The sequence below is a fragment of the Eucyclogobius newberryi genome, unplaced genomic scaffold, assembly GCF_026437365.1.
Source record: "Eucyclogobius newberryi isolate DKJ021-1_F unplaced genomic scaffold, fEucNew1.0.hap1 SCAF_18, whole genome shotgun sequence".
NCBI lineage: Eukaryota > Metazoa > Chordata > Actinopteri > Gobiiformes > Gobiidae > Eucyclogobius > Eucyclogobius newberryi.
This window is the reverse complement of record NW_027315812.1, coordinates 11,180,218-11,207,850: the sequence shown is the minus strand read 5'-3', so window position 1 is coordinate 11,207,850 and position 27,633 is coordinate 11,180,218. Positions and strand designations below refer to the sequence as shown.

Below are 27,633 nucleotides of genomic sequence, written 5' to 3'. Positions count from 1 at the left end.
CTGGACTGCAGCTCAGGGGCCGTTACACGAGGGTTTATCTGGGCTGCAGCTCAGGGGCCGTTACACGAGGGTTTATCTGGGCTGCAGCTCAGGGGCCGTTACACGAGGGTTTATCTGGGCTGCAGCTCAGGGGCCGTTACACGAGGGTTTATCTGGGCTGCAGCTCAGGGGCCGTTACACGAGGGTTTATCTGGGCTGCAGCTCAGGGGCCGTTACACGAGGGTTTATCTGGGCTGCAGCTCAGGGGCCGTTACACGAGGGTTTATCTGGACTGCAGCTCAGGGGCCGTTACACGAGGGTTTATCTGGGCTGCAGCTCAGGGGCCGTTACACGAGGGTTTATCTGGGCTGCAGCTCAGGGGCCGTTACACGAGGGTTTATCTGGGCTGCAGCTCAGGGGCCGTTACACGAGGGTTTATCTGGGCTGCAGCTCAGGGGCCGTTACACGAGGGTTTATCTGAGCTGCAGCTCAGGGGCCGTTACACGAGGGTTTATCTGGGCTGCAGCTCAGGGGCCGTTACACGAGGGTTTATCTGGGCTGCAGCTCAGGGGCCGTTACACGAGGGTTTATCTGGGCTGCAGCTCAGGGGCCGTTACACGAGGGTTTATCTGGGCTGCAGCTCAGGGGCCGTTACACGAGGGTTTATCTGGGCTGCAGCTCAGGGGCCGTTACACGAGGGTTTATCTGAGCTGCAGCTCAGGGGCCGTTACACGAGGGTTTATCTGGGCTGCAGCTCAGGGGCCGTTACACGAGGGTTTATCTGGGCTGCAGCTCAGGGGCCGTTACACGAGGGTTTATCTGGGCTGCAGCTCAGGGGCCGTTACACGAGGGTTTATCTGGGCTGCAGCTCAGGGGCCGTTACACGAGGGTTTATCTGAGCTGCAGCTCAGGGGCCGTTACACGAGGGTTTATCTGGGCTGCAGCTCAGGGGCCGTTACACGAGGGTTTATCTGGGCTGCAACTCAGGGGCCGAGGCTCTTTGGAGGGACTTCTCACAGCAACATTTTCACAAACTTTATTTTCTTTTTTTGCAATTTAAATAGTTGTTTTTGAAAATCACACTGAATGTAACATCACATGTCAGGATTATGTTGGATTAACATTTGTTTAAGTCATTAAACATGTTAGTGTGTTTTAGTTATAGGCCAAATAAAACAAACATTATTACAAATGTTTTTTTTAATTACATTACAATTTGTCAGATATGACCCAATCTATATCTAAATATTTGAACACTGAAATGTAAAACAGTTTAAAATATATATGTATATTGAAAATATAACACTCCCCGATTTACATAGTTGGATCTAGTGGACTTTCCCACTGACACAAAGTAACAGCATTGTTCACACAAAAACACTAACTTAATGAATGCACATTAGTTCAATAGATATTTCACTAAAAAAAAAATCTAAATCTCTAAACAGTGCAAAATAAACTACCACTATAAAACATTAAAGCTCAATACAAACAGTGCCGTTAAAATAAGACATGTTACTCTTAATGCACTACGTGCACACGTCATAAATTATTAGGATAATAACATTTAATTTCAGTCTTTCTTATGGTTTTCAAGTATTTTTGCAAAAAATATATAAAGAAGCACTATTTAACTTTCTCCTTCTGGCGGATTCGCTCTGTCGCCACGCTTTTCTAACTCTTGCTATTTTAAGCTTCAAAAGAACTCGTTATTGAAACCATATTTACATTTGTCCGTCCCATCGCCAAGTTGTCTTTCTGTTAAATACTGTCAAGTTTGAAGGAGCGGGCGTGTCCCTCTGTAGTAGCTGCAGACGTCAGTGGGGCCCCTGTAGAGCCATGTTACGTCTGTGGATCTCATTCATAACAACATCGCAGTTGGAACCATCAGAAATACCACTGTCTGCGTAAACCGAGCCTGAAAGACAAAATTAAGCCGTTCAGGTCTGGTTATATTTACTCAGATTTAATCGAGTTTGGGTCAATGATATGCTTCGGGTTTTTGAATCAAAAGGTCTGCAGCCAAACTATTGTCAGTAAAACATGTGGTGCAGAATTCAGGCTTTGGAGTAAGATATTTGTCTATTTTATATATCACCCACAGCCCTGGTTGTAGTGTGTGGTTCAGGGGAGAATGATTCAAACGTTTTCATTTCATTCAACTCCAGTTTGCCAATCTGACTGTTTTTAATGTCATAAATCCAAAACATATTGTGTTTTACCGCTGCTGTTGGTCTCGCTGACGACCGAGGCGCTGCTGGAGGCGAGGCGAGCGCCAGACGTCGACATCGTGGAGAGGGAGGTTTTCATGTGGTTGTGCGTCGCCGTTCCACTCCATCCTAATGCAGTTAGATGTGTTTATTCAGTCACTTATTTCACCCATGTCCTCTTTTTCTTTTAACCATTACTATACAATTATTACTCCTTGTTTTATGTTGCACCACATCAACAAAGCTTCAAGGTCTGTTTTACAATCGTGTTTCATTCACAACAAAATCAGGAGGAGGAGGAGGAGGAGGAGGAGGAGAAAAAGAGGAAGAAGGAAAATGAGAAGAAGAAGGGGAAGGAAAAGAAGAAGAAAAAGAACGAAAAAGAAGAAAAAGAAGAGAAAGAAGGAGGAGGAGAAGAAGAAGGAGAAGAGGAAGAAGGAGAAGAAGGAGGAGGAGGAGAAGACAAAGAAGGAGAAGAAGGAGGAGGAGAAGAAGGAGGAGGAGAAGAAGGAGGAGGAGAAGACGAAGAAGGAGAAGAAGAAGGAGAGACGAAGAAGGAGAAGAAGAAGAAGGAGGAGGAGAAGAAGAAGAAGAAAAAGAAGGAGAAGAAGCACAAGAAGCAGGAGAAGAAGAAGGAGGAGAAGACGAAGAAGGAGGAGGAGGAGAAGAAGAAGAAGGAGAAGAACAAGAAGGAGAAGAAGAAGAACAAGAAGAAAGCGGCACAAGATAAACGATATCTTAGTTTGAAGGTCACACCTGAGTTTTCAGGCAGTCTCAGTTTGCCGCAGCACAAATACATCCTCCACTGTCTCTGCACGTTCTCCTTTACAGCGCAGTGCAACACAAAGACAAAGAAACCTGCAAGATGATTAGATGATTAGTTAGAATGAGATTTAGTTGGAAAACTGGGACATACCATGCAAAGTTATGCATTTTTGAAATATTTGAAACCCTTAAAATGCCATAAAAAGTGGTTTGTTGTGCACCAACATGAGAAATATTGTTAAAAAAGATCATTTAAATAGTGAAAATGCATTGTGTCATATTTCTGGTGAAGACTTTGCCACCTGCTTGTTTCCATGATGGCGTATTTTCTTTTGCCACATATTTACAGTAAGAATCAATGCTTTACAGTGTATTTTTAAGCAATAAAACACCTATGTAAATGGAAGACAGATCAGTTTAATATCACGCAATAACACCTCCATGAAGACACGCATATCGCACCTTTAAAAGTTAACGTTAAAAGCTCAAACGGTTCATTTTTGCCCCACATATCCCTTCTTGGAGCGTTCCGTCAAGTGCGCTGACCTTGCAGAGAGTTGAAGATGGAAAACAGGTAGACAAAGGGCAGGTAGAGCGGCCCCCAGGCGAACAGAGCGAAGCCCCAAGTGAACCCCAGGAGGATGACCAGCCCGGAGATGCTGCGGAGGTCGGCCAGCACGCCCCGGTTCGGAGACTTGTTCTGGGGGTTCTGCCGCTTGATCCGGGCCAGTTGGACCAGCACCACCACAAATATGATCAGGCAGAAGGTGAAGATCAGGAGGAAGTAGGCCAAAACCCCAATGTAGAAGGCCAAGTCGTTACGCAGCCAACAGCTACAAGGATTGAAACAAAAAAAAACATAAAAACATGATTATTAGCATTTCAATAGCCTCATTTACTTTCATCTATGGACATTTTGTGCAAATTGGCTGTATTTTTGTAGAATTTATGCAGTATATTCTGTGTTTGATTGAAAACATAATGAAAATCGCCGCTCTAGATGTCGATCCGATTGCATTTAAACGTAATTCAGTAGATTTGACCTTAAAATGGACTTTGTAAAGAAGGGAAAAAACTGACAAAGTCATGTCCTTTGTGAACGAGGCAAGGCCCGTTCATCAGTACGGCACTACTCGCGAACAAAGTCATTGAAAGTGCATAACGCAACAAGAAAGGATTAATTAGCATCACAATAGACAAATAAACAAATTAAAAAGAAAGGTTTTTGTCAGCGAAATTAAAAGGCAGTAAAAACAACAACTTACAAGTCATCTGTCGTGCCATCTGTGTATTTTCCATATGAGACCAGCCCATAGTTGTTTTTGTCCACTGCAATTATAATGATGACCACAATCAGAGGAATACCTGTGGAAACAATGTGCAGCTATTTACAACATGGATGATGGTGGCAGACATTTCGAATTAATGCTAGTTACAAAACTTGGCGAAGATTTGATGTGGAACGTGAAACAAATGGCATCATAAAATAGCAACGTTTCGCCAATTAAGAACTAATACGAACTAAAATAAATACAAAGACAACCTTGGATTTGTAGGTAAAGCTTTAACGGTATGTGTCCCAACCAGAACATCATCAGAATTTGCATGATATTTCAGTAACAGTAGATAAAAAACGAGGATAACTTAGCTTCTTGCGCTGTATAATAATGAATAAATGATAATAAATAATAACTTTTCATATAACTTCACTTCACTGAGGGACGTTCATGGACACGTGCATTTCACATACATCCATGGCATTTCCTGACTTACTCACCCCAGCCCATAATGGAGAACTTCATCATGTATTTGCTGAGGTATGGAGTGAACACGCGGACGATGCTGAGGTACATGTGCAGAGCCTCAAGCCCCGCCCACGTGAACGACGCCAACAGGAAGTAGTGCAGGAAGAAGGCGGTGCTAATGCAGAGTCCATTCACGCTAAAGCCCGCCAACCAGCCGTCCAACATGAACACCAGGTTGAGAAGAAGCAGAGCAATGCAGAGCTGGACCAGGATCTTGGCTGGAATGTCCCGCAGTAGTTTTCTGGAAGATACAGTTCACATTCATATTTATTATGCACTTACACATATTTATGAGCCACCGCAAATGCAAGTGGGCATAATCAAAAATACCGTATTTTCCGGACTATAAGTCACACCTTTTTTCATAGTTTTGACCGGGGTGCGACTTATACTTATATTTATACTTATATACTTATACTCCGGAGTGACTTTTATGTGATATTATTTGTTATTTTTACACTTGCAACTGCATAAATAAAATAAACAAAATAAACAAAATAAACAAAATAAACAAAATAAATAAAATAAATAAAATAAATAAAATAAATAAAATAAATAAAATAAATAAAATACATTTTAAAAACATGAAATTATATATTAATAATAATACACCTCAATAATAATAAAAACTATATCTCAATATAAATAAAAATATATCTCAATAATAATAAAAAATATATCTCATTGTAACTGGCAAGACAAGCAACAAGTAGCATTTGACAGACCAGCAAAAGCAATGATCAACATCTATTCCACTGGCAATGCTGTTTCTCATCATGCTAAATGTTCTGTACTTCATTTTCGAGACAAAACTACCAGATTCTTACTCGAATGACAGGTATGTGAGAATTGTGACCGACAGGAACAAGACCGAGACTCCGCAGCCGATGTACGTGATGAAAGAGAGGATCTGCGCCTGCTTACGGTCCATTATTCCCTCTCTAGACAAATCCTGGCGAGGGAAGTGCATTCCGGTGTATTAAATGTATTCGATTGGATTAGATAATTAAACTATTGTAATTTGTACCAGGAGAACTGCGAAGGACGTGAGGTGGTTGCAGCTGCACGTTGTATCTTCAGCTGTAGCTCTGATGACAAAGCAGCCTGCGTTGTTCCAGCCTCCATCACCACCTACAAACACACATTTAAAAACACGTCGGTGGAAGAAGTGCTCCAGTTTGTTACTTAATATATCATTCTGGTCTATTTTCAATAAAACGCCCGGCTAAAATGAGCCCCAATTCAAACTGAAGCTGTTTCGGAACCCTCTGGAGTACAAACAATTACAGAAAATCAGATTGATTTTGGTAAATATAAGGAGGAGTAAAGCTGCTGTTGGAAGGTTTGGACTGAATTTGCTGTGTTTTGACAATTTGGTCAAAGCTGAAGCTAATTTCACAGAACATTGTAATAAAGTACAAACTGACCCTGATTCATCACAGAATGTTTGATTTGACTGAAAATAAGTGGGTTAGATAAGATGGTAGATACTTTTTATCAGATGGTGGACAAAATGGAATACATTTGGAATGAACTGAATTATAAGACATTAAGAAACTCTATTTACTCTATATACTGTCAAAAACGTTATCCTATGTGGCTAGGTGTTTTTTTTATTTAGTTAATTTTATTGTATTTCTGTTTCTGTAATTTCTTTGTGATTTTAATGCATTTTTCCTGTTGTGTGAAGCACTTTGAATTGCCTTGTGTATTGCCATTTTAATTTTTTTTCTTTACTCACCATTTTCTGTGAAGTCCCAAAACGCGCATAAGGTGGAGTGGTTCATCTACAAACACAGGTGAACATAGCGTATATTGAATGTATTATGTTTTTCCTACACAAGGCATTGACATGACTGTAGCCTACTGTCATGGGGTTGATGTTTCTTATGGTGAATTCAATGTCTTCTTTGAGGCTGCTTATGGACACATTGGCCACACTGGAGGCCAGAACTGGACTGACCACAGTTTGGTTATTTACAGTTTTATCCTACAAAAATATGAAACAAAAAATGTTATACAAACTTCTCATTAAAGGTGCACTAAGCAGCTTTTCTGGTGGAGGGTCGGCCACTTGCTTGTCTCCATGAAAATGTTATTGTGATAAAGGTGATCATTTGTAGAATTCAACACTTACATTTAATATTTTTGTTCTCTTTATCCTTTATAATTTGTTATAATTTATAATTTGATGCAAATATTGGTAACACGTTTTAATAACTACACTTATTCCTGCCTTAAGTCGTGGTTTATTCATGAGTCATTATGAGTCATTCAGGATTAGTAATCACTTAACTAACCCTGCAGCATGCTTAATACATTATGTTTACTATGAATTAAGTCTTTGTTCATGCTTTGTTAAGTCCAATTAAGGTATAGTTATTATTAGTGGTACCCAATTTTGCAAGTTACAGACATGTACCAGTACTGCATGGTTAACAAAAAACTGCCATGGAAAACGTCTTAGATCTTGGTGGTGGACCCTCTATCAGAGACGTTACATAGTTCTGTTTTAACTATGTATTATATAAGTACCATGAAAAGTGTGCTCTTGGTGTAGAAGGTGAACTGGACTCTGCTGGCCCAGTGCTGTTCCTCTGGACTCAGGCCTTCAGTGAGAGACACAGGTAAAAACACAGAGCCTAAAGGAGCTCCAGTCGATCTGCTTCTGCGTCCATTAATCTGGAAGCAATAAAAAAACACATCGAGCATTACAACACAGAGCCCAAGAAGTGCCCACCAGCGCAGAGGGTAAGAAGATGGAGGAACAACATGTCCAGAATGTGCTCTCAGCCTGTGGGTATCCCACCTGCACTATCAACAAAGAAGAGGCATAAATGAGGCCAGTTTTGTTCAAAACAGAAATGGTGGTTTTAGATTCAATCTAGCCGTGGTAAACAGTGTATTGAACCATGGTCAGGAGAGAAAACAAGCCATTCATATGCTAATCAGCTCCTCATCAGTGATGATGGAGCCGTTTCTGGAGCATTATAGGGATTTATTGGGGGAACAAAACAGATTATTTTCAGGTGAAACTAAGGCAGTGTAAACAAAGGGATGAACAATACGTTTACGCAGCTCAAAGTACCATAACAATTCTGATTGAGAATGACTTTCAGATGGAAGACATTTCAAAACAGTGTCCAGATGACTACAAATGACTCCTTTTCTATGATACTAGTAGTAATATCATGATAAAACATGAAAAGAAAACAACAGTAGTAATTTTGTTGTACTGTATATAAAACAGGATATTTGGTCATAGTAGAATATATATATATATATATATTTTACTTTTCAACTACAGTAAAATGTATAAGCACAAATTTCAGGATTCCAAATAAGATAGCAATGGCAAGTAGAGTGTGATAAAGGAGCACTGGCTAAACTACTATTTCTACAGTTTCTATTTCACATTCATAGTCATATTGTTAGTTATTCATATTGTTAGTTTTCGTTTTAAAATATAACAAACCTGGACATTATTAGTGTTGAAGATATTGGCGGTGGTTGTAGAAAACCTGCTCGCGTCCACAGTCTGAACCGCCAAAACCAGAGACGTGGACGAAAGGATTTCATTTTCACCAGTGACTTCCAACTTCAGACCCAGATTATCCACCAGGCGAACCAACCTAAAACAATATTACATTTATAAACCCAGCATATTGCATTATCACTTCAATTTATTTGATAGGTCACAAACTTGATTAACGGTAAAGTGTTCGACGAGGGAAGAAATGAAAGATTTCACTGTTGTTTGGTTGTGATCTCAATCGTGAATAAATCGTGGTGTTTTCTTCCTCTCAATAATCGTAACATTAAATTTAATATAGTGACATCCATACTTGGAAATAATTTCATCTCAAGTAAAAAATAAATAAAAAATCCAACTCCAATAGTGTAAAATATAGTTTGAAATAAGATATTGAAAGTCAAATATATGTTGGAACAAATGTAGTCAATAAATCTAGTCACTAATCAGACTTAAACTCACCAAAACTGCTCAACACAAGCTAATTAGAAATAATATTTCTAATTAGCTTGTGTTGAGCAGTTTTGGTGAGTTTTATTCTTGAATTCTGCTTCAAACCTATTCGCAGATGCAGAGAGCGCCTTTGCATCTCCTTCCATAAGGTTGCTGATTATATTTATAGCCTTTTCCGCCACAGCCTTAGAAACAGAGGGGCCGTCCAAGAGACTTTCCAGCTGCCCCACTAACTTCGACACCTGCAATATCAAGCCATGAATAAGTTTACATACATTTACATCCAAAATATACTGCAGTCGATATCTACTCGCTGCAGCATATTTCAAGTCAGTGATTCATCCGTTCGAATAAATAGCTCAAAGTATTGTTCAGTATTCATTGTACTATGCAAGGCTCTACCTGCGAAGCGTTGAGTTGAGATACATCCTTAGTTTGAGAGAGCAGGTTATTGGCCTCCTGCTCCAGTTCTTGTTGGGATTTTGTGGTTTGTGCTGCTGTGGACGTGGGAACGAATCCAGTATCTTGGTGAGAAAAATGGACTTGTAAAAGACAAACTGGCCCTGTGCATTATTTATTAAGTGATCGATGGGCAGGTCGATAGATTTAATGTTAACTATAATGCTACCGGTGCAAGAAACCGTGAAATATTCCAGGCAAAGCAATAACATCAAGTTTATTTATTTTTATTTTTATTTATTACTGCGGTTTACAACAAAAAAATGTAAAATTATGCACTAATAATAGGTAAATTCTACTATATATATAAAAAAAAAAAAAATCTAATCTAATAAGATATTGAAATTGCAGCCTGGATGAACCATTGCATTATGTCTACCCTACTTTCTGTCTACCAATACAACTATTGTATTTTCCGGACTATAAGCCACACCTTTTTTCATAGTTTTGGCCGGGGTGCCACTTTTACTTATATTTATACTTATATACTTATAGTCCGAAGCGACTTATATGTGATATTATTTGTTATTTTCACACTTGCAACCACATTTCATACTCCAGTGCAACTTATTTATGTTTCTTTCTTCTCTATGATGCATTTTTTGGCTGGTGTGACTTATAGTCCAGAAAATACGGTAAAATGCTTGTTATATTCAGGCAATTTTACCCTAAACGAACCTATTTCACATTGACGATCACTGACTTCACTACTTACCCGGATCTGTTGTGCCAAGAGTTGTGGAGGTCTGACGACTTGTTCTGGAAGTTTCAGTAGTAATGGTAGTAGTAGTGCTAGTGCTTTCCTTTGTTTGTTGAGGGCCCGTAGTAGCAGCAGCAACTGTATTTGTAGTCGGTATCGTAGTAGATTGAGAGGGTAGGACTGCTGCGGGAGTACTGACCTCTACTGTTGTTACTTGTGGTTTGGCCGTGCTTGTTGTTGTATTGTCAGTGGTGCTTGCAATAGTTTCGCTGCTAGTTGGGGCAGGGCTACTTGGAGAGCTAGTGGTACCTTTCAAGATTGCATTCATTGTCATATTCTTCATGCTAGGGGTGCTCAAATTTGTGGTAAAGTTGAGTGCCGGCGATGCAGTTGTAGCTCGAGTTGTACTTTGCGGTACAACGCTAGCTTGCGTTGACGCTGTGGTGTCTATCAGTGGAGTTGATGTCATTCCTGGTGTGTTGTGAACTGAAGTAGTAGCTGTAGTATGAATTGAAGAAGTATTTTTAACATCTACTGTGGTGAAATGGCTTGGCATGGTTGTGTTCAGTAGTGGTACGCTTGTGGTAGAGACGTTGTACTTCCTGGTCTTATTGTAAAGAGCTTTTGTCACTTTGTACCCTGTTGTATGATTTGTTATTGGTGTAAATGTAGTTGTGTTAGTTGTGTTAGTTGTTGTAGCAGTAGTAGTAGTAGTAGTAGTAATATAAGACATTGTTGCAGTAGTAGTATTTGTTTCATGTTTACCTTTAGTTGCATTGTAAACTGAAGTATACGGTGTAGTTACAGTGCCTAGCGTAGCATTATCTAGAGTTTTGTCTCCACTAGTTGTTGCGTTGTACACTACTGAGACAGCTGGTATTGACGTGGTTGTAGTAAGGTTTGCAATACCGGTAGTTACATTGTACTTCACTGTGCTTGTTGACGACACTGTTGAACTAGCTAAAGTACTACGTTGTGTATGCGTGGTATTTGGGGTGACGATCGATACGGTTATTGGACTTGGTGTGGGAGAATTTGTCATGGAAACGTTCCCAATTGTAGTTTGACTGTCCACTAAACTACCTTTAGAAGTAGGTACAGGTGTTGTTGGCGTTGTTACATTGTGCGTTGTAGTTTGATTGACATGTTTAATTGCTTCGGCTGTAGTTTGATGAGAAGAAGCTTGCCGAGTTGTGCCTGTAGTTGTTTTGGTGCTTTCTGATAATGATGTCACAGCCATTTGCTGTGTTGCAGCGCTGTATGGTACTGAAGTGGTTGTATATTTTGTTGTCTGTTTAGGTGTACTTGTTTGGGTTGTGGTTGCATTGTCCTCGGTTACTTTGGTGGTCGCAAAAGTAGTCGCCTCACTAACCAATGCATTAACAGCTTTCGTGGTAGTTTTGTCAGTTATAGTACTTGGTAAACTTGTATTTGTTGTATCAAGGTTTGAAGTTGAAGTTATTGGAGATGCTAAAGTTGTTGTATTAACCCCAGTCTTATTCTGTGGAATAATACTCCTTAAAGTATCATTTGCGTTTGTTTTATTAGTGGCTGGTGCGCCTGGTACTGATGTTTTGATGCTTTCTGATAGCGTTGTTGCTTCAACATTAGTTGTTTGCTGTGTTGACGCGCTGTAGAGTACTGGTGTAGTTGTATCTTTTGTTGTTTCATTGAAGTTTGTTATATTTGTGAACGTAGTGCTTGGTTGGCTGTCAGTACTTGAGAATGGTGTTGGCGTAGTCTTAATGGTTGAACGAGTGCTTAAGGTTTTAGCTGTAGTTTCAACTGTAGATATTACATTAAGAGCATTGGTAGTGTCGCTGGTTGAAGTAACATTTACCATTGTCTGACTTGAACTTGTCTGATATGTCTTGGCTGTTGCATTGTCAACCATAGTAGCTGTTGTTGCAGTGCTAATTTCAGTGGTTTCATTCAATATGTTGGCAACCGTAGTAGTGTAATTTGAAGTGCTGCTTGTAATATTAGCTTTATTATGTGTGTTGCTGGTAATGGTAGCTGCAGTACTAGTGTAAATTGTATTGGGCATAGTTGTTTCTTCCGCTATTTTAACATCACTTGTGTTTTCCACTGTATTTGCAATAGTAGAGGTATGACTTGCATTGGTTGATGTTTTCCCCACACTGTTAGCTAAAGTTGAATTAGAAAACCCATTAGATGCTGTGTTGCTAGGAACACTTTCTTTGATTGTAGTAGTGTCTGTAGCTGTAGTGTTATTTGTCTCTGGTCTGATACTTGCTGCAGTGGTTTCAATTGGATTGGTTGTTCTGCTAACGTTATCTGTGTTGTCCATATTTTTATTAGCTGTAGTAGCTTCATTTGTTTTGAGAATTGTAGCGCTAGTTGTTGTAACTTTAGTGGTTTTGACCAATATAGCAGTTGTCACACTTGCTGTTGCCCTGTTTATCGAATTAGCACTGGTATGATCCAGCGTGCTAGCTGTTGTTACATCGGTTGATGTCGTCTCCGCACTGTTAGCTAAAGTTGAATTAGAAAACTCATTAGATGTTGTGTTGCTAGGTGCACTTTCTTTGATTGTAGTAGTGTCAACTGTTTCAGCTGTAGCCCTGGTAGGAAAAGTTTTGCTAATAGTGGAAATATTAGCTGTAGTGTTGTTTGTCTCTGGTCTGATCCTTCCTGCAGCGGTTTCAATTGGATTGGTTGTTCTTCTAACGTTATCTGTATTGCCCGTATTTTTATTAGCTGTAGTAGCTTCATTTGTTTTAAGAATTGTAGCGCTAGTTGTTGGAACTTTAGTGGTTTTGACCAATATAGCACTTGCTGTTGCCCTGTTTATTGAATTAGCACTGGTATGATCCAGCGTGCTAGCTGTTGTTACATTGGTTGACATTGTCTCCACACTGTTAGCTAAAGTTGAATTAGAAAACTCATTAGATGTTGTGTTGCTAAGTGCACTTTCTTTGATTGTAGTAGTGTCAACTGTTTCAGCTGTAGCCCTGGTAGGAAATGTATTGCTAATAGTGGAAATATTAGCTGTAGTATTGTTTGTCGCTGGTCTGATACTTCCTGCAGCGGTTTCAATTTGATTGGTTGTTCTGCTAACGTTATCTGTATTGTCCACACTATTAGCCGTAGTAGTTTCATTTGCATTGGGAATTGTAGCTTTAGTGGTATTATTTAATATAGTACTGTTTGTTTTAGTATCTATTGAATTACCAGTAGTTGTATGATCCACCGTGCTAGCTGTCGTTGAGATTGGCCTCGAACTCCGAGTTTCCTTGGAAGCGGTTGTGTTGTCACTTGAGATCGGTAAAGTTGTCGTTTTATCAACTGTGCTAGCTGTGGTTGGACTGCGAACTTCCTTTGTCGATGATTTGGTTTTGGCAGTAGTCTCAAGTTTTGTTTGACTTTTGGTCAAAGTCGCTTTATTGTCCTGTGATGTCTCAGTACTAGTTATTTCCAAAGTAGTGACAGATATTGTGTTTGCACTTTTAGATGTTGTTGCTTCAGGCTGTGTAGAACTGTGTTGCGTTGTTACTTTAGTATTAAGGGTAAGGCTGTTTGTAATGTTAAGTAAAGTAGTATAAGGCGTGGTTACTAATGTTTGTACACTAGCTTGCTTGGGTGTTGTACTTCCAGCTGCAGTAGTAGTAGTAGGAGTAGAAGTAGTAGCAGTAGTAGTAGAAATAGCTTGGGTAGTTTTAGCGGTAGGTTGAGTGGTGGTAGTAGTAGTAGTAGTAGTAGTAGGAGTAGTAGTAGTTGAAATAGCTTGGGTAGTTTTAGCGGTAGGTTGAGTAGTGGTAGTAGTAGTAGTAGTAGTAGTAGGAGTAGTAGTAGTTGAAATAGCTTGGGTAGTTTTAGCGGTAGGTTGAGTGGTGGTAGTAGTAGTAGTAGTAGTAGTAGGAGTAGTAGTAGTTGAAATAGCTTGGGTAGTTTTAGCGGTAGGTTGAGTGGTGGTAGTAGTAGTAGTAGTAGTAGTAGGAGTAGTAGTAGTTGAAATAGCTTGGGTAGTTTTAGCGGTAGGTTGAGTAGTGGTAGTAGTAGAAGTTGTTGATGGAGCCCTGGTGGTGGTTTTTGAGGGTGAAGTTATGGTTGGATCTGATTGACAGGGGTCATATAAAAGCACAGCGAGTTTTTCATTGGAGGCACTGGAAAAACAAAAAAACATAGCATTTAAGAAACTGTAAGTCACGAAAAAACAGCTTAGTCTATTTGGGTAAAAGAAATAGTAGCATAATTTATGTTTAATACCCTCAAAGACATAAAACCAAGGTGTTTGTAAGTATTTTATGTAAAAAACCATAATGTAATAAAGACTTTTTAATGACTTGGATTTTTGTCTTTGAGAATATTTAACATTTACATGATCTTTAAAATCTATTTTCTGGGCACATATCTACCTACGCAGCACTCCTTATCATTTTTATTATTCTTTATACTATTCAAGTTACTATTTTTTCAATCTTACGGGTTTTTTGTTTTTTTTGCTTATTGTATTTTAAGTTCTTTTGAATTTTTTTCTTGCTTTTAGTTCTTTTACTGCAGTCACAGAAGTTGTTCAGTTGTTGCTATGGCAAAGTACTATACAAAACGTTTGATTGGTTCAATGATTGGCTATCCCTAAATGTTAAAGGATAAACTATTAATATTCAAGTTTAAAATACTACATTCACCTGTTTCAAATATGACTGTCCTATTACTGAAGGCGTTATTGGTGGTTTTAATTCATACATTTGAGTAGAATAGTACTTATAATGAAGTGCTAATATTAAAAAATATATATTTATATCATATACAATTACCATTTGAGGTGAGTTTGGCTCCCGTCACATATGTCAGATTTATTCAGGTTGCTTGTGAACCATGTCAGATCGGAAGTCAACAAAGTTTTTGTTTTGTCATAATCCCCACACACCACTGAGAAAGAAAAACACATTATTACTAAAATTCTGCATAACATAAAAAATGTAAGTATGCACATTGTTTTTTGAAGTACATAATTACCCATAGGAGTTAGAGAGCCCTTTGTTGTCACTCCTCCAGCATTATTTATGAGTGTCTGTAGATCTGTGATGTCTGAGCAGTCTGTGATTGTTTTTTTCATTTCCAGGAGCACCATACAACTATAAGAACTGCATAGACAGAGCATTAAACATGTTTCATCATTTGGCTCTTACATATAACAATATGGTATGTGTGAATGTGTTGATTTTACCTTCCATTTATCTTTTGGCAGTTGACACATGTTTTCTAGAGAAAAGCAAAAATAAAAACATAATGACTCAGTAGAGATCGTCATTGAAGGTAAATTAATGTTTTACTCACCTTGAGACTGTGGTTTGGGATATTGAAAGGGTTGTTGCACTGTGAGCTGCAAGAAAAAATAAAGTGTTATACAAAACAATAATCATATCATAAGCGGACAATGAATTATTAAGTTACTTTTGTTTGTCTCCACAGTTCAGTAGGTGTTTCAGCTACACGTTAAACAAAATAGTCAGTTACTGTAAACTCAATATTAACATGAAGTCAGAGAAATATTTATATTCCAGACATACCAGTTTTGGGAGGAATTTTGTATCATTGTTAATATTGGTAACATCCAACTTTTGAGCATAGAAATGATCTAAAAACAGTATAAGTAACATTAGCGGTAAAAAAAATACATCTTTAACTGTGTGTGATAGAAATGCGTGACTGCCTTACTTTGTTCCTCGCAAAAAGATTTACAGTTACAAAAATGTGTCTCTTCATCTGAAACAAAACAAAAAATATCTATTGCAATTTATGACATTTGATGCTGCAGGATTTTCAATTAAGAATAGGATTAATATGGTGTTAAACATAAGATTCAACCGCTAAAAGCAGCGGGTATATGACATAGGATTCAGTTGTAAATGATTGTATGACTTGTTGATAATATTGTATTGATCACTAAAGGAAAGATGTAGTACGTTTTTAATAAAGGACATTGTAGTGTAATAAAATCAGTGCTCACTTGGGCAAACGTCTGTTGTAATCGTTTTATTCAAGACGTATTTTGGCGCCAGTATTTTACTAGTAGAAGGAAATTACAATTAATAAAAAAAATAAAGAAAACGTTGGGAATTTTGCTGTCTAAACTAAGAATTACCAAGTCAGAGTGTCTGATTCTGACTCTGATTCTTGACTCCTCGATAGACACATTTCCTCCAATAACAAACTGGACGAGCAAGTCACAAAGCCACCACTAGAGGGATCCAAGCCATCACAAACATTCTGACCTGAAAAATCATAAAATAGATCATGGATTAGTAAAGACCAGATCGTGCAATTATATGTAAATACATTGCAAAAACATATTTTTTAAAAATGAAAATAAACCAACCACAAAAAAGGTTTTTAAATTTGCATGTCAGTGGGTGTGTGTACCAAATTTGTATCCACATACCGGTAATTTATTTGCATTTGTTTCTCCATAACTGTGACTGGGTCGAGATAACAAATTGTCTTTTGTAAGGTAATTTTAATATTAGCACAGTACGTTCAAGTCATTGCAGATACTTTATTTACTGTTGGTAAATGTGTTTTGCAGATGGAGAGTGCAGGGTTTCAATGATAAATAGTTTTAGCGCTACAAATACTTTAACATGCTCGATGCGAACATAAAAAAGTAAAGAGCTGTTAAAAGGGATCCAAAGTGCAAAGCAAAACTGAGATAATTTACATTTTGCTCACTAAGGAAAGAGTTATTTTGTTTTGGACTTAAAACCTTTGAACTGAAGGTACCAGCTGAACCTCCATTTTAAAATATATATACCGGTATATATATTCTGGGAAATCCTCTGTAACTGCTACGGGGGGGGGGGGGGGGGGGGGGGGCAGGCAGCAGGCAGTTCTGAGGATGTCCAATGACGTTACCTCTGTTTATAGCAGAAATCCTCCCGAACCATGAGACTCAAACTGATTCTGTACAAGCCTGATAGAAACTTTGGTGGTGGTTTTATTTGGAGAATGAAATGCTTGGAGCGGACCACTATTTACTGCACGTATAATGATATTCATCCGTTTTATCCTTACCCACTCTCTCCACGGCCCCTGTGACAGTGGCTTTCATACGGTCTCTTTCTGTGGTTTGCTGCAGTGCAGAAAGCGCAGCCTGTCGCAGTTTGCAAACAGATACTACAGAACTGAGCTGCAGCAGTATCCCGCATTGAGCTTGGCTGGAAAAGAAAGAAAGAAATTGATTGACTATTGGCCCAATATCTTTTTCTACAATGTACGAAATGCTACGTTTTCTTTCAATGCAGACTTTTAATCAATGCCATTTTACATATATAAAAAGATCAAATGTCTTTAACAAATCAAACAAACTAACAAATCATTGACATTTAGTAATGACAAAATCTTGACTCAATTAAAATACGTGCAACTATACGTTTTTCTGCTGCCTTTTCTCTTTGTTTTTAATACTGATCGAGACCTCTTTTTCAGCGTGACCTGGGGCAAAGTGAAAATATAACCGCACTCATTTTAAAACATTTACACATTTAAGAGATGTTTAAGAAAAGAAAACGCAATCTACATTTAAAAACACAGACAATAGCCCAATATTGAATAGCCCATAAAAGAAATAAATGTAATAAATGTAATGTAATGTAATCAATTAATAATGTATTGCACTAAAATACAATGTGGTGTGGTGTTACCTCTTGTATTCTCTGATGGAACAGGATACATTCTTCACCTACGACAGAAGATTTGTCAGTCTTATTGTGATTGAGAGACATTCGGAGCTGGTTTTGACACTGACCTGAAGATGAGTGATGTTGAGACAAAATATATCAAAGTCAGATCTAGTACTGGCTGCACGTTTCCCCTCGCCCTCACAGGTAAAGACTCTGGATATCTGAAAGACGAGAAGTCACATTCTTTAGACCAAATGGTAAAGGGTCCATCAGGTACGAGAGCGCTAACCAAGGGGTAAGTGGAATTGAATGGCATTTGAATAAAATATTTTCATTGTAATATATTTTACATCTTTGGGAATATTTTTGGATGGAAGACATAAATAGAATTAAAATAAGACAATGTAATAATAATCACTGACAAACTAGAATTGCGATGAATAAACAATAATAAATCAATATTACACAAGTTTGAAGATGTCAGAGTAAAACTCGGGACAAAAGGTGTTGGGAAGCACAGTTCTGTGGCTCAGAGAAAAGACTTTAAAGCAGCTTTGCTTTAAAGAGCTTGCTCTCCATGGCCTAGCACCAAAGTACAACCCCTACATGTTAGTGCCATATGAACCATCATGGACTCTGAGGACCTCAGAGACCGGCCTCCTGCTGGTGCCAGAGTCAGGACTAAACATAGACTGGCCTCCTGCTGGTGCCAGAGTCAGGACTAAACATGGACCGGCCTCCTGCTGGTGCCAGAGTCAGGACTAAACATGGACCGGCCTCCTGCTGGTGCCAGAGTCAGGACTAAACATGGACCGGCCTCCTGCTGGTGCCAGAGTCAGGACTAAACATGGACCGGCCTCCTGCTGGTGCCAGAGTCAGGACTAAACATGGACCGGCCTCCTGCTGGTGCCAGAGTCAGGACTAAACATGGACCGGCCTCCTGCTGGTGCCAGAGTCAGGACTAAACATGGACCGGCCTCCTGCTGGTGCCAGAGTCAGGACTAAACATGGACCGGCCTCCTGCTGGTGCCAGAGTCAGGACTAAACATGGACCGGCCTCCTGCTGGTGCCAGAGTCAGGACTAAACATGGACCGGCCTCCTGCTGGTGCCAGAGTCAGGACTAAATATGGGCCGGCCTCCTCCTGGTGCCAGAGTCAGGACTAAACATGGACCGGCCTCCTGCTGGTGCCCAGAGTCAGGACTAAACATGGACCGGCCTCCTGCTGGTGCCAGAGTCAGGACTAAACATGGACCGGCCTCCTGCTGGTGCCAGAGTCAGGACTAAACATGGACCGGCCTCCTGCTGGTGCCCAGAGTCAGGACTAAACATGGACCTGCCTCCTGCTGGTGCCAGAGTCAGGACTAAACATGGACCGGCCTCCTGCTGGTGCCAGAGTCAGGACTAAACATGGACCGGCCTCCTGCTGGTGCCAGAGTCAGGACTAAACATGGACCGGCCTCCTGCTGGTGCCAGAGTCAGGACTAAACATGGACCGGCCTCCTGCTGGTGCCAGAGTCAGGACTAAACATGGACCGGCCTCCTGCTGGTGCCAGAGTCAGGACTAAACATGGACCGGCCTCCTGCTGGTGCCAGAGTCAGGACTAAACATGGACCGGCCTCCTGCTGGTGCCAGAGTCAGGACTAAGTCTTGAAGCCTGAAGATGTGAGACAGGTTCTACTCTGACAATGTTCAAATCTAAACTAAAAGCAGTTTTGTTTAGCTGTGTTTGACTGAAAGGATTTTATTTGCACACGTCTCTTTTATGTCTTAAACTGTTTTGTCATTTCTGTCATGTCTTTGTGATTTTAATGCATTGTTTTCCTGTTCCTGTGAAGCACTTTAAATTGCCTTGTGCACAAATTGTGCTCTACAAATAAACTTGCCTTGCCTGTAGCATTAAACATGTCTTGCATTTATTTCATTAAAGTTGTTTAAATTGTTCAAAATTCCTTGAAAAAAATACATTCATTCTCAAGATCTGACCAGAGTTTAAGAGTTTGGCTGGTAATGCTGGTGGGAGAGTAGTACGTAAGAGTAGGAGTAGAATAGTATTTATCTGCTTCCTCATTGCAAAATCGGGCTAAAACAACCTTTCCACTGAGTAAAGCATCTCTAGCAACAGTTTAAATCAGACAGAATTAGGAGCAGTCCACTGACTCTATTGACTCTGACTCTTTGTGCTATACAAACCCAATATTCAAACTGGTCAGAAATATTCAAATGAGTTCTTACGAATGCTTGAATGTCCTTTTCAGACAAGATTTCCTCTTCACTTTCCACAGAGACTGGTATCCAAAAATATGGATCTATGGAAGAAGAATAAAGCAAACAAATATAACTAGGCTGGTGAGGAAAACATTTAAAAGAATTGAGATATAAATGAGTCTTACTGGAGCAGAACTTGTCGATATGACAATTTAGTCCTGCAAAAAAGCATAATCAATTTAGCTTTTATGCATAATGTGTATTCCATAAATCATTAATAGCACGAGATCCAAAGCAATTATATTAGCAACATTTGATGACAGAGCCAGAAACACTGGAACTGCTATTTCAACCCATAAAATAATTTAATTAATTTGATTGTTATAGATTAGTTTGACACAATTAACAACGATATTTCTTATGTCATAATAAGTATTAATACATTTCAGACTGATCACTATTTCAAGTACATTTATGTATTAAAACTTTGGAGTGAATTGCAATATTTAATCTTTTTTTTTTTTTTTATATATATGATGAAATTAAAATGGTATAACTGGTACACTAGTGCTTCAAACTTGATACACGATACTAGGAAAAGATCGATACTCAATGCCAATTTCACACACATTTCACAATTATAATAAATAAACACTATTTTAGACAATATAATTACATTTTCAACACAAGATAATCATAGTTTATTTTATATCATCATGTGGTCTAAAGCAAATTCTAGATCAAGTCCATTGTAAATCTATTCAGGAAAGAAGGTCCAACTTTGTCCTGTTTATATGACTTTCTTCACTATTGATCCTCAAATGATTATCCAATTAGTACCCGTATTTTCCGGACTATAAGTCGCACCTTTACTTATTTATACTTGTATACTTATACTCTGGAGCAACGTATATGTGATATTATTTATTATTTTCACACTTGCAACCACATTTCATACGTTTTTTACTCTATTATGCATTTTTTGGCTGGTGCGACTTATAGTCCGGAAAATACGGTATATCAGCGTCAATATCAAAAGCATATTTCTTGGCAAATGCACATTATATTCGAAATATTTAACAAGTCAAACATAGAATAGATAGAATGTGAAAATGAATGTGTATAATTAAACATATTTTGTTCAGTAATTCATATATTATTCAGCACACAACAAGACAATACATCCACATCAGACCTTTCTCTTCCAGAGCCAGTTCTCCTTTGAAGTCGATCCCTATCAAAGCTGAATGGAAATATGATAGAAAATGTACAGTTAAGTTTAGTTTATTACTGTGGTTGATTGAATGTCTCACGCTTTAAAGATGCACCAAGTCACTTTTCTGATGGAGCTGTTATAACGCTTTGTGTACGGCAATACACGTGTTGATCTTCTTGGAGACCAGCGAGAATATAAATACCTTTAATTAAATAAATCCGAGGTAGAAAAGTTAGTGAAACAAAGTTGGTGGCAGAACTTCTATCATAAAATTTACATAGTGCATGTTTATTGTGCAGCATATACTTCTGTCGAGGTCATACTACACTTTTTATGTATTTTTTAAGCCTAATTTTAATGTCTTTACGACATACCGTATGGTCACAACAGAAGATAAAGCTTGAAGCATAATCATGTACCAGAACTTCAGATTATTGGTAGTTTGGTACAAGACAACTGTCATTATATTGCGTTCATTGTTACTTTGGTGATTAAATATCATCACTATTATTGTTATTCTTTTATTAATTTAGTTCCAAAAGCTCAAAGAAGAGACACAAGTCCAGCCACGACGTGAAACATGCAACAGCAACATGCAGACAAAGAAAGAAAAGCAAGAATGTCTCCAATTTTAACCATTTACATCATTCAAATTTGCAAACTGATGGAAAATATGCACAACCGAGAAAAGCTATTATATATTCACAATACACTACTTTCTCTTCTGTAGCTACGACGAGACAACCTCCTGTGGACTTCAAGAAACAGACACGTTCAAGAATTAACATGCAGCATGCTCTAAATAGATATGTAATAATACAAGAACAAATATTAAAAGTAAGTGTTAGTAGTCAGAAACATATGGAACAATATTGGCAAAATATTACATTTTTTGACAAATATTTGGTACCCAGCTGGAGGATTGGCCTATTGTATTAGTATTTTTAGTATCTTCTACTACTACTACTTCTACTTCTACTATTACTACTACTACTACTACTATTACTACACAGGGAAAGAACATGCTCCAGACTAACTGTTGTTCAGGGATTGAACCAGGAACGTGTCTAATATATCTAAAAGTATAATGTATATCTATAGTTTGAATAGGTTGCAGTATAGTTGTATTAATGTATGGTAGAATTCACTGTTTAACCGTCAGATTGCAGACAATGTATATACATCCACATGAAACAAAAACTGACACAAAGTTCAGCATTTTTATTATCATTTGTTTATAGCACATTTATCTGTTTTTTCCATCAAATTTGCTACTTTTTCTGAAAGATTTGTGTGTTTAAATTTAGAAATATGCTATCAGGGTTTTTTTTTAGTTTTTTTGTGGTGGCCTTAATACACCTTCATACCAAACAAATAATGATATGGTTCAACTCTTGTGTATTTCTATTTTTGGAGATTTCTTTCACAAACAGTAAATCTCTCAGAGCTACAGATAATGACATCATCAAATTCTCGAAGGTGAACACGACATATTGAACAAGCTTATTCATCATTAAAGTAAATTATAGTTCAAGCACATCAGACACTTACCACAGGGCAGACTGTTGTCCCTCTTCTGGGCCTTTGTGTCGGTCACTCTCCAGTGTCGGGAGGACCAGCCGATCACAGAGCCGTCCTCACAGAGCCGGTGCTGCTCCAGGTCGGCCCACACTCTGAACAGGTAGAGCTCCACTTGCCCCGGGGCAGGTGTGGCGGCCTGTTCCCTCTGCCCACAGCCCAGCCACAGTGAGCCATACGAGGGGCTGGCCTGAGCGATCACCACCCTGTGTCCCACCACCTGATTATCAACCTGAGGGGACAAGACGACCACCGTGTTATGGACTTTGAAAAGACTTTATCATTGTTCATTGTTTTATGTTGCACCGAATCACCAAGACAAGTTCTTCTGTTTGTGAATGTTGTTAATTGACAATGGCAATAAACAATTTCCGATTCCGATTCTGATTCTGATTCCGAGTGCAACTAACTATTATTCTCATAGTCAACTAGTCTAACTTGTTAGATTAGTCGACTAGTCAAATGTTTATTTCTATTGCTCGTAAACCCTCATTTGTCCAGGATTGAGCCAGCAAAGAAAATGTTTCAGAAGTAGACATTTGGACAATGTTTTTAAAAAACAATTGACAGATTACTACTTTTGTATTTCTATTGGACACTGAGACTTTTTAAATACATTTTAACCAAATAGGTTGAAATATGGTGACTGAAGGTTTCTAGATAGAACATGTTTACACATACAGTATTATTGATGACAATCTGAAATTGTTTATTATTTTTTTATATTTTGATGTCAATGCCTGAAATATGCCTTAAAATATGCCTGAACAAAGTTAATTGTTTGTATATAGTCGGCTAGTTACAATTAGCGGTAGTCTAATAATTGATGCAACCTGTAGGAAAATAAATGTATTGGCCACAGGTACAAACATTAGGATCTAGTCCAGGTTTTATTAACATCTGCAGTAGATTTAGTTCTGCCAAGCTGCCAGCGGAGATGATGGTGCAGTTCTACACGGCCTTCATTGAGTCCATCCTCACCTCCTCCATCACCGTGTGGTACGCTGGAGCCACAGCCAGGGAAAAACAGAGACTACAGCGCATTGTGCGCCGGCTACAGACTTCCATCTGTGCAGGACCTGTACGTCTCCAGCGCTCTGGGACGAGCAGGTCGGATCACAGCCGACCCTTCTCACCCTGGACACGGACTATTTGAGCCTCTCCCCTCAGGCAGCAGGCTACGGTCCTATGTTTTTTGAATATTGTTCTTACCTCCAGACTGAGGGAGCTGCTCAGCACGTTCCTCTGCAGACAAACTTGGTGCCAGTCCCGTTCTGTCAGTTTCAGCGGGAATCTGTGTCTGACACGGAGCAGCCACACGAACAGCGCCTCCTCGTCGCCCTCAAGCCCGAGCTCTGGCTTCAGCCCCTGCACCGAGCTGTAGGTGAAGGCGATCCACGGCCCCGGAGCCACCACGCGGATGTTTATGCACACGGTCATCGACACCGGCAACGCGGCTCTTTCCTGCAGTGTCCAGTTGTCCTCGCAGTCGTTCAGCACCGCCTTGATGTCACCCAGGAACAAACCAAGAGCTGCAAAAGAAAACATATTACTCAATAATAACATCTAAATGTATGTAGGCCGCTTAGGAAAACCTACTGCATAGGCCTGTCACAATAACATATCTTGAAGTGCAAAATATCCCCATAAACAATATTAACCGACAATATTGAAACTATTTAGGCAGTTAGTTTGATCTTGAAAGCTACGCAGGGATGGGCCTGGTTAGTATTTAGATGGGAGACTGCTAGAATGCCAGGTGCCACAGGGGGGGTAGTGCATACTGTTGTTGTCTTTGGGCAAGACACTTCACCCACCTCTCTTCCAGTGTCCATTTATGCCGGTGAGAGAATGAGAGTGTGTTTGTGAGAATTAATCTGGGACGACGGATCCAAATGAGCCCATGTATGTTCATCAATATGCAATGTCCCGACCAAAAATAAATAAATGAGGATAATAATAATAGTGATAATAATCCCTCATTCATTAAAAAGTGATCCATTGTAAAGAAAAACAACAACAACAAAAACCTGAAGATACAATACATTGACACAGTAACCCTGACGCAAGATAATCAAACCCTGAATGTATAATATTCTTAAATGATAATGATAATACTAAAGATTTTTTTTTTTTTTAAATCACCTAAAATAGCCTCCACAGAAAATGTGCACAGGACAGATTTTGACCCCACCCCAAAAAAAATCTTCCAGCTATTATTTATTGAATGATAAAGTAATCATTGTGACAGGAAGTACTGGAGAGAGAGGTGCTTGAGCGAGGAAGGTTACTCAAGCCCAGCGGTGTCCAAACTTTTGAAACATTTGAAGTGGATCCACAGTTTTTGAGAGGTGTGGATTTAACACAGATTTGACAGAGCCACAGCAGCTTTTATACGGCTCAGAACTTTAGCTGTATCATACTGCAGTATTTGTTATTGAGTTATAACAGTAACAGAGTCTAGGACTACTTGTTTTATGTGTTTTTTTATGCGTTTAGTGTGCAATAGGGCACTTATGAAAAACAGTTTATCTCATCGAGTTCTACGCTGTATAAATGAAATAAATGTAAATAAGGACTGAAACATCGGACGCTTACAAAAGGGAAAAAGTGTGACCTTCCTTAATCCTTAATTAATTCTAAGGAGAATATAACTTTTAAACTAACAACAAGAACACAACGGCGTATAAGGGCCAAACCAAATTTTAAAAATGCAGGTTGCTACGAGAATAAACTCATAACATTTCAAAGTTTATTCACATTAAATTAAGAGTTTATTCTTGTTAAATTATGAGTTTATTTTTGTTAAATTATTAGTTTATTCTCGATAAATTACTAGTTTATTTTTAAGAAATTATTAGTTTATTCTCGTTAAATTATTAGTTTATTCTCGTTAGTTTTATTCTTGTAAATTTAGAACTTTTTTCTGTCTTCGACTTTAATCTCATAAAATTATGACTTTAATATTGAAATTTTATGAATTTATTCTCGTATTGACCCGCATATTTATTTATTTTTTAATCTGGGTTGGCCCTTATGCTCCGTCCTACAACAACAACAACAACAACAACAACAACAACAACAGCAACAACAGCAACAACTGCGTCTCACGTGTTTTCAAACGCGCGATCATCCTACGTCATAAGGCCAGCTCCTCGTCACGTGACCTCCCGGTATCCAGGTGCATGGGGCGCGACCAGGGGGCCACGCGCCGCTCACGTGCACAGTGCCCGCTCACGTGTACAGTGAGCCGCACATTCACGCACAGCTCCTCAACTCGGTCCAAACTACTGCATCTGAGCGATTTCAAAATGATCTGGAACAAACGCAAACGCAGCTTCGGCTCCGATTCCCAGATGTCCGACTGTGACACCGGTAAGTAGTAAACTCACACGTACAAGTACTCACAACTTCTGTAGCAACAACAACAACGTGACACGCCGGAGTACTAACGGTCGGGGGGATACAACGTGACACACCCGCGGACCAGAGGGTAACGCGTTAGAGTACCCGCACTGCTGTTGTTAAGAGGGATGTTAGTTTAGGGGGGATCACGTTAGTTTAGGGGTTCGTGTCCTCGGTACAGTCCCAGAACCAGGTTTGTTTTGCCGCGCGGGGAAACAAAACACACGCGCATGTTTATCACGTGACAAGTTTAAACTTTTTTTTTTTTTTTTTTAATTACTACACAACTTGATGAACATTTCTTACCTGTGAATTGTAGCTAATATTTTCCGATGTTTCTGTTGGAAAATCGTGTCATATTAGGACGGTTAGCTTAGGGTGCTACAAACCGGTTTGGTCCAGATCAAACCCCCGCTGCGTCACGAAAGTTAGAATTCCAACATCGCGGCGACCGAGACCACAGCTCTGGCAATAATATTCTCTCTTGGGTCCAAATCCGCTCTCTTGTCCCTCACCCAGAGTCTGAAGCGTATCGGGGGCCGCCAATTATTTGTTGTGTTTTTTGGGGCCAATTCTGACTTCCGTGAGGCAGCGGGGGTCTGATCTAAACTGACCGATACCAACCGCCAAAAAACACCGAAGAAGAAGAAGAAGCAGCAGCAGAAGAAGAAGAAGCAGCAGCAGCTAGGCCGAGAAACGCTTCAAATGCTAATTGACTGAAATTACGTATTATCTTTGTCACTATAATAAATATATATACTATAAATAATTCATGTTTTGGTATAATGGTATAAAGGAAATCCCATTCTTAATGTATTAGCTCTGCATATATCGTTGCTTTATGAGGGAAATGGCTCAGCAAAAATCAAATGACTCCACTATTTACATATCTATCATTATTTAAATGACATACCAATAAAATGGTAAATAAAGTGTTTTATTATTGTAGTCAAATATGTTACTGCCATGGTGACATGTCATATACTTGTGAAGGAGCCAGTATTATTATTGTTCCATCGTCAAACAAGTTTCTGAAATAAGAAAAGACCTTCACCTCTCAAAGTGGTTTAGTTTATTCAATGAAAAATGTTCTATTTGCAACTTGTATTTAATCTGCTTATGAAACATTTTTCTCGAGTTTTGGTTAATAATAAATGTCTTTGTTACAGATGATTGAAATGTATCTGCAGTAGTAGTTAGTTCAACATAATAAATTATCAATCTTATTTTTATTTTCCTGTGTTGAATGTCTATTTCAACAGGTTTTAAAGCAAGTCTTGTCTTTTTGAATAGTTTTCTCGTATGTCTTCGTGGTCTGAATTAAAATAATTGAACACGCTCAATGATTACATACTGCTTAATGTAATTTAAGTTTATTTAGATGCAAGAAACAGTACTTGTATCCATCCTGATTTTTGTTTCTCAAAGTTTTGTTAGATTATCGAACCAATTTTTTTATTTCACAAAACACACATATACGTAAACATAAAGGGCAGTTTATGAATTCAAGGTGGCAAAAAATCCAATCATGTCTCAGACTAAAACATATATAATTCAGCTTGAATGAAATGCTAGTGATGAGTGTGACTGGGAGTCATTCTGGAATTATTGTCATTGTAAGGAATTCAAGTTGATAAATATATATTTTTTTCATTTTCTACAGCTTGTTCCTGTTCC

General features: G+C 38.8%; 1 protein-coding gene across 1 annotated transcript; it reads right to left on the bottom strand.

The window, feature by feature from the left end:
• Positions 1-1,337: 1,337 nt before the first annotated feature.
• Positions 1,338-27,363, bottom strand: LOC140364951 (uncharacterized). The gene is made up of 23 exons (XM_072451328.1): positions 27,354-27,363; positions 23,764-24,083; positions 22,525-22,783; positions 20,940-21,000; positions 16,942-17,084; positions 16,016-16,145; positions 15,208-15,253; positions 15,098-15,132; positions 9,919-10,838; positions 9,147-9,268; positions 8,850-8,986; positions 8,235-8,391; positions 7,295-7,441; positions 6,627-6,749; positions 6,501-6,546; positions 5,787-5,890; positions 5,587-5,711; positions 4,732-5,000; positions 4,220-4,319; positions 3,501-3,787; positions 2,946-3,047; positions 2,202-2,318; positions 1,338-1,897 (listed from the first exon to the last, which is right to left on the bottom strand). Exons 1-23 carry the CDS (start codon positions 27,361-27,363, stop codon positions 1,797-1,799), a joined length of 3,861 nt encoding a protein of 1,286 aa, XP_072307429.1. The 3' UTR covers positions 1,338-1,796.
• Between the last annotated feature and the right edge of the window lie 270 nt (positions 27,364-27,633).

What these genes read in the sequence shown, in the direction of transcription:
- LOC140364951 (XM_072451328.1), bottom strand. An exon ending in GAGAAAGGTCTGATGTGGAT is followed by an intron (nt 17,085 to 20,939) that starts GTATTGTCTTGT and finishes TTTCTTTTCCAG; the next exon opens with CCAAGCTCAATGCGGGATAC. An exon ending in CGTCCTTCGCAGTTCTCCTG is followed by an intron (nt 5,712 to 5,786) that starts GTACAAATTACA and finishes TTCCCTCGCCAG; the next exon opens with GATTTGTCTAGAGAGGGAAT.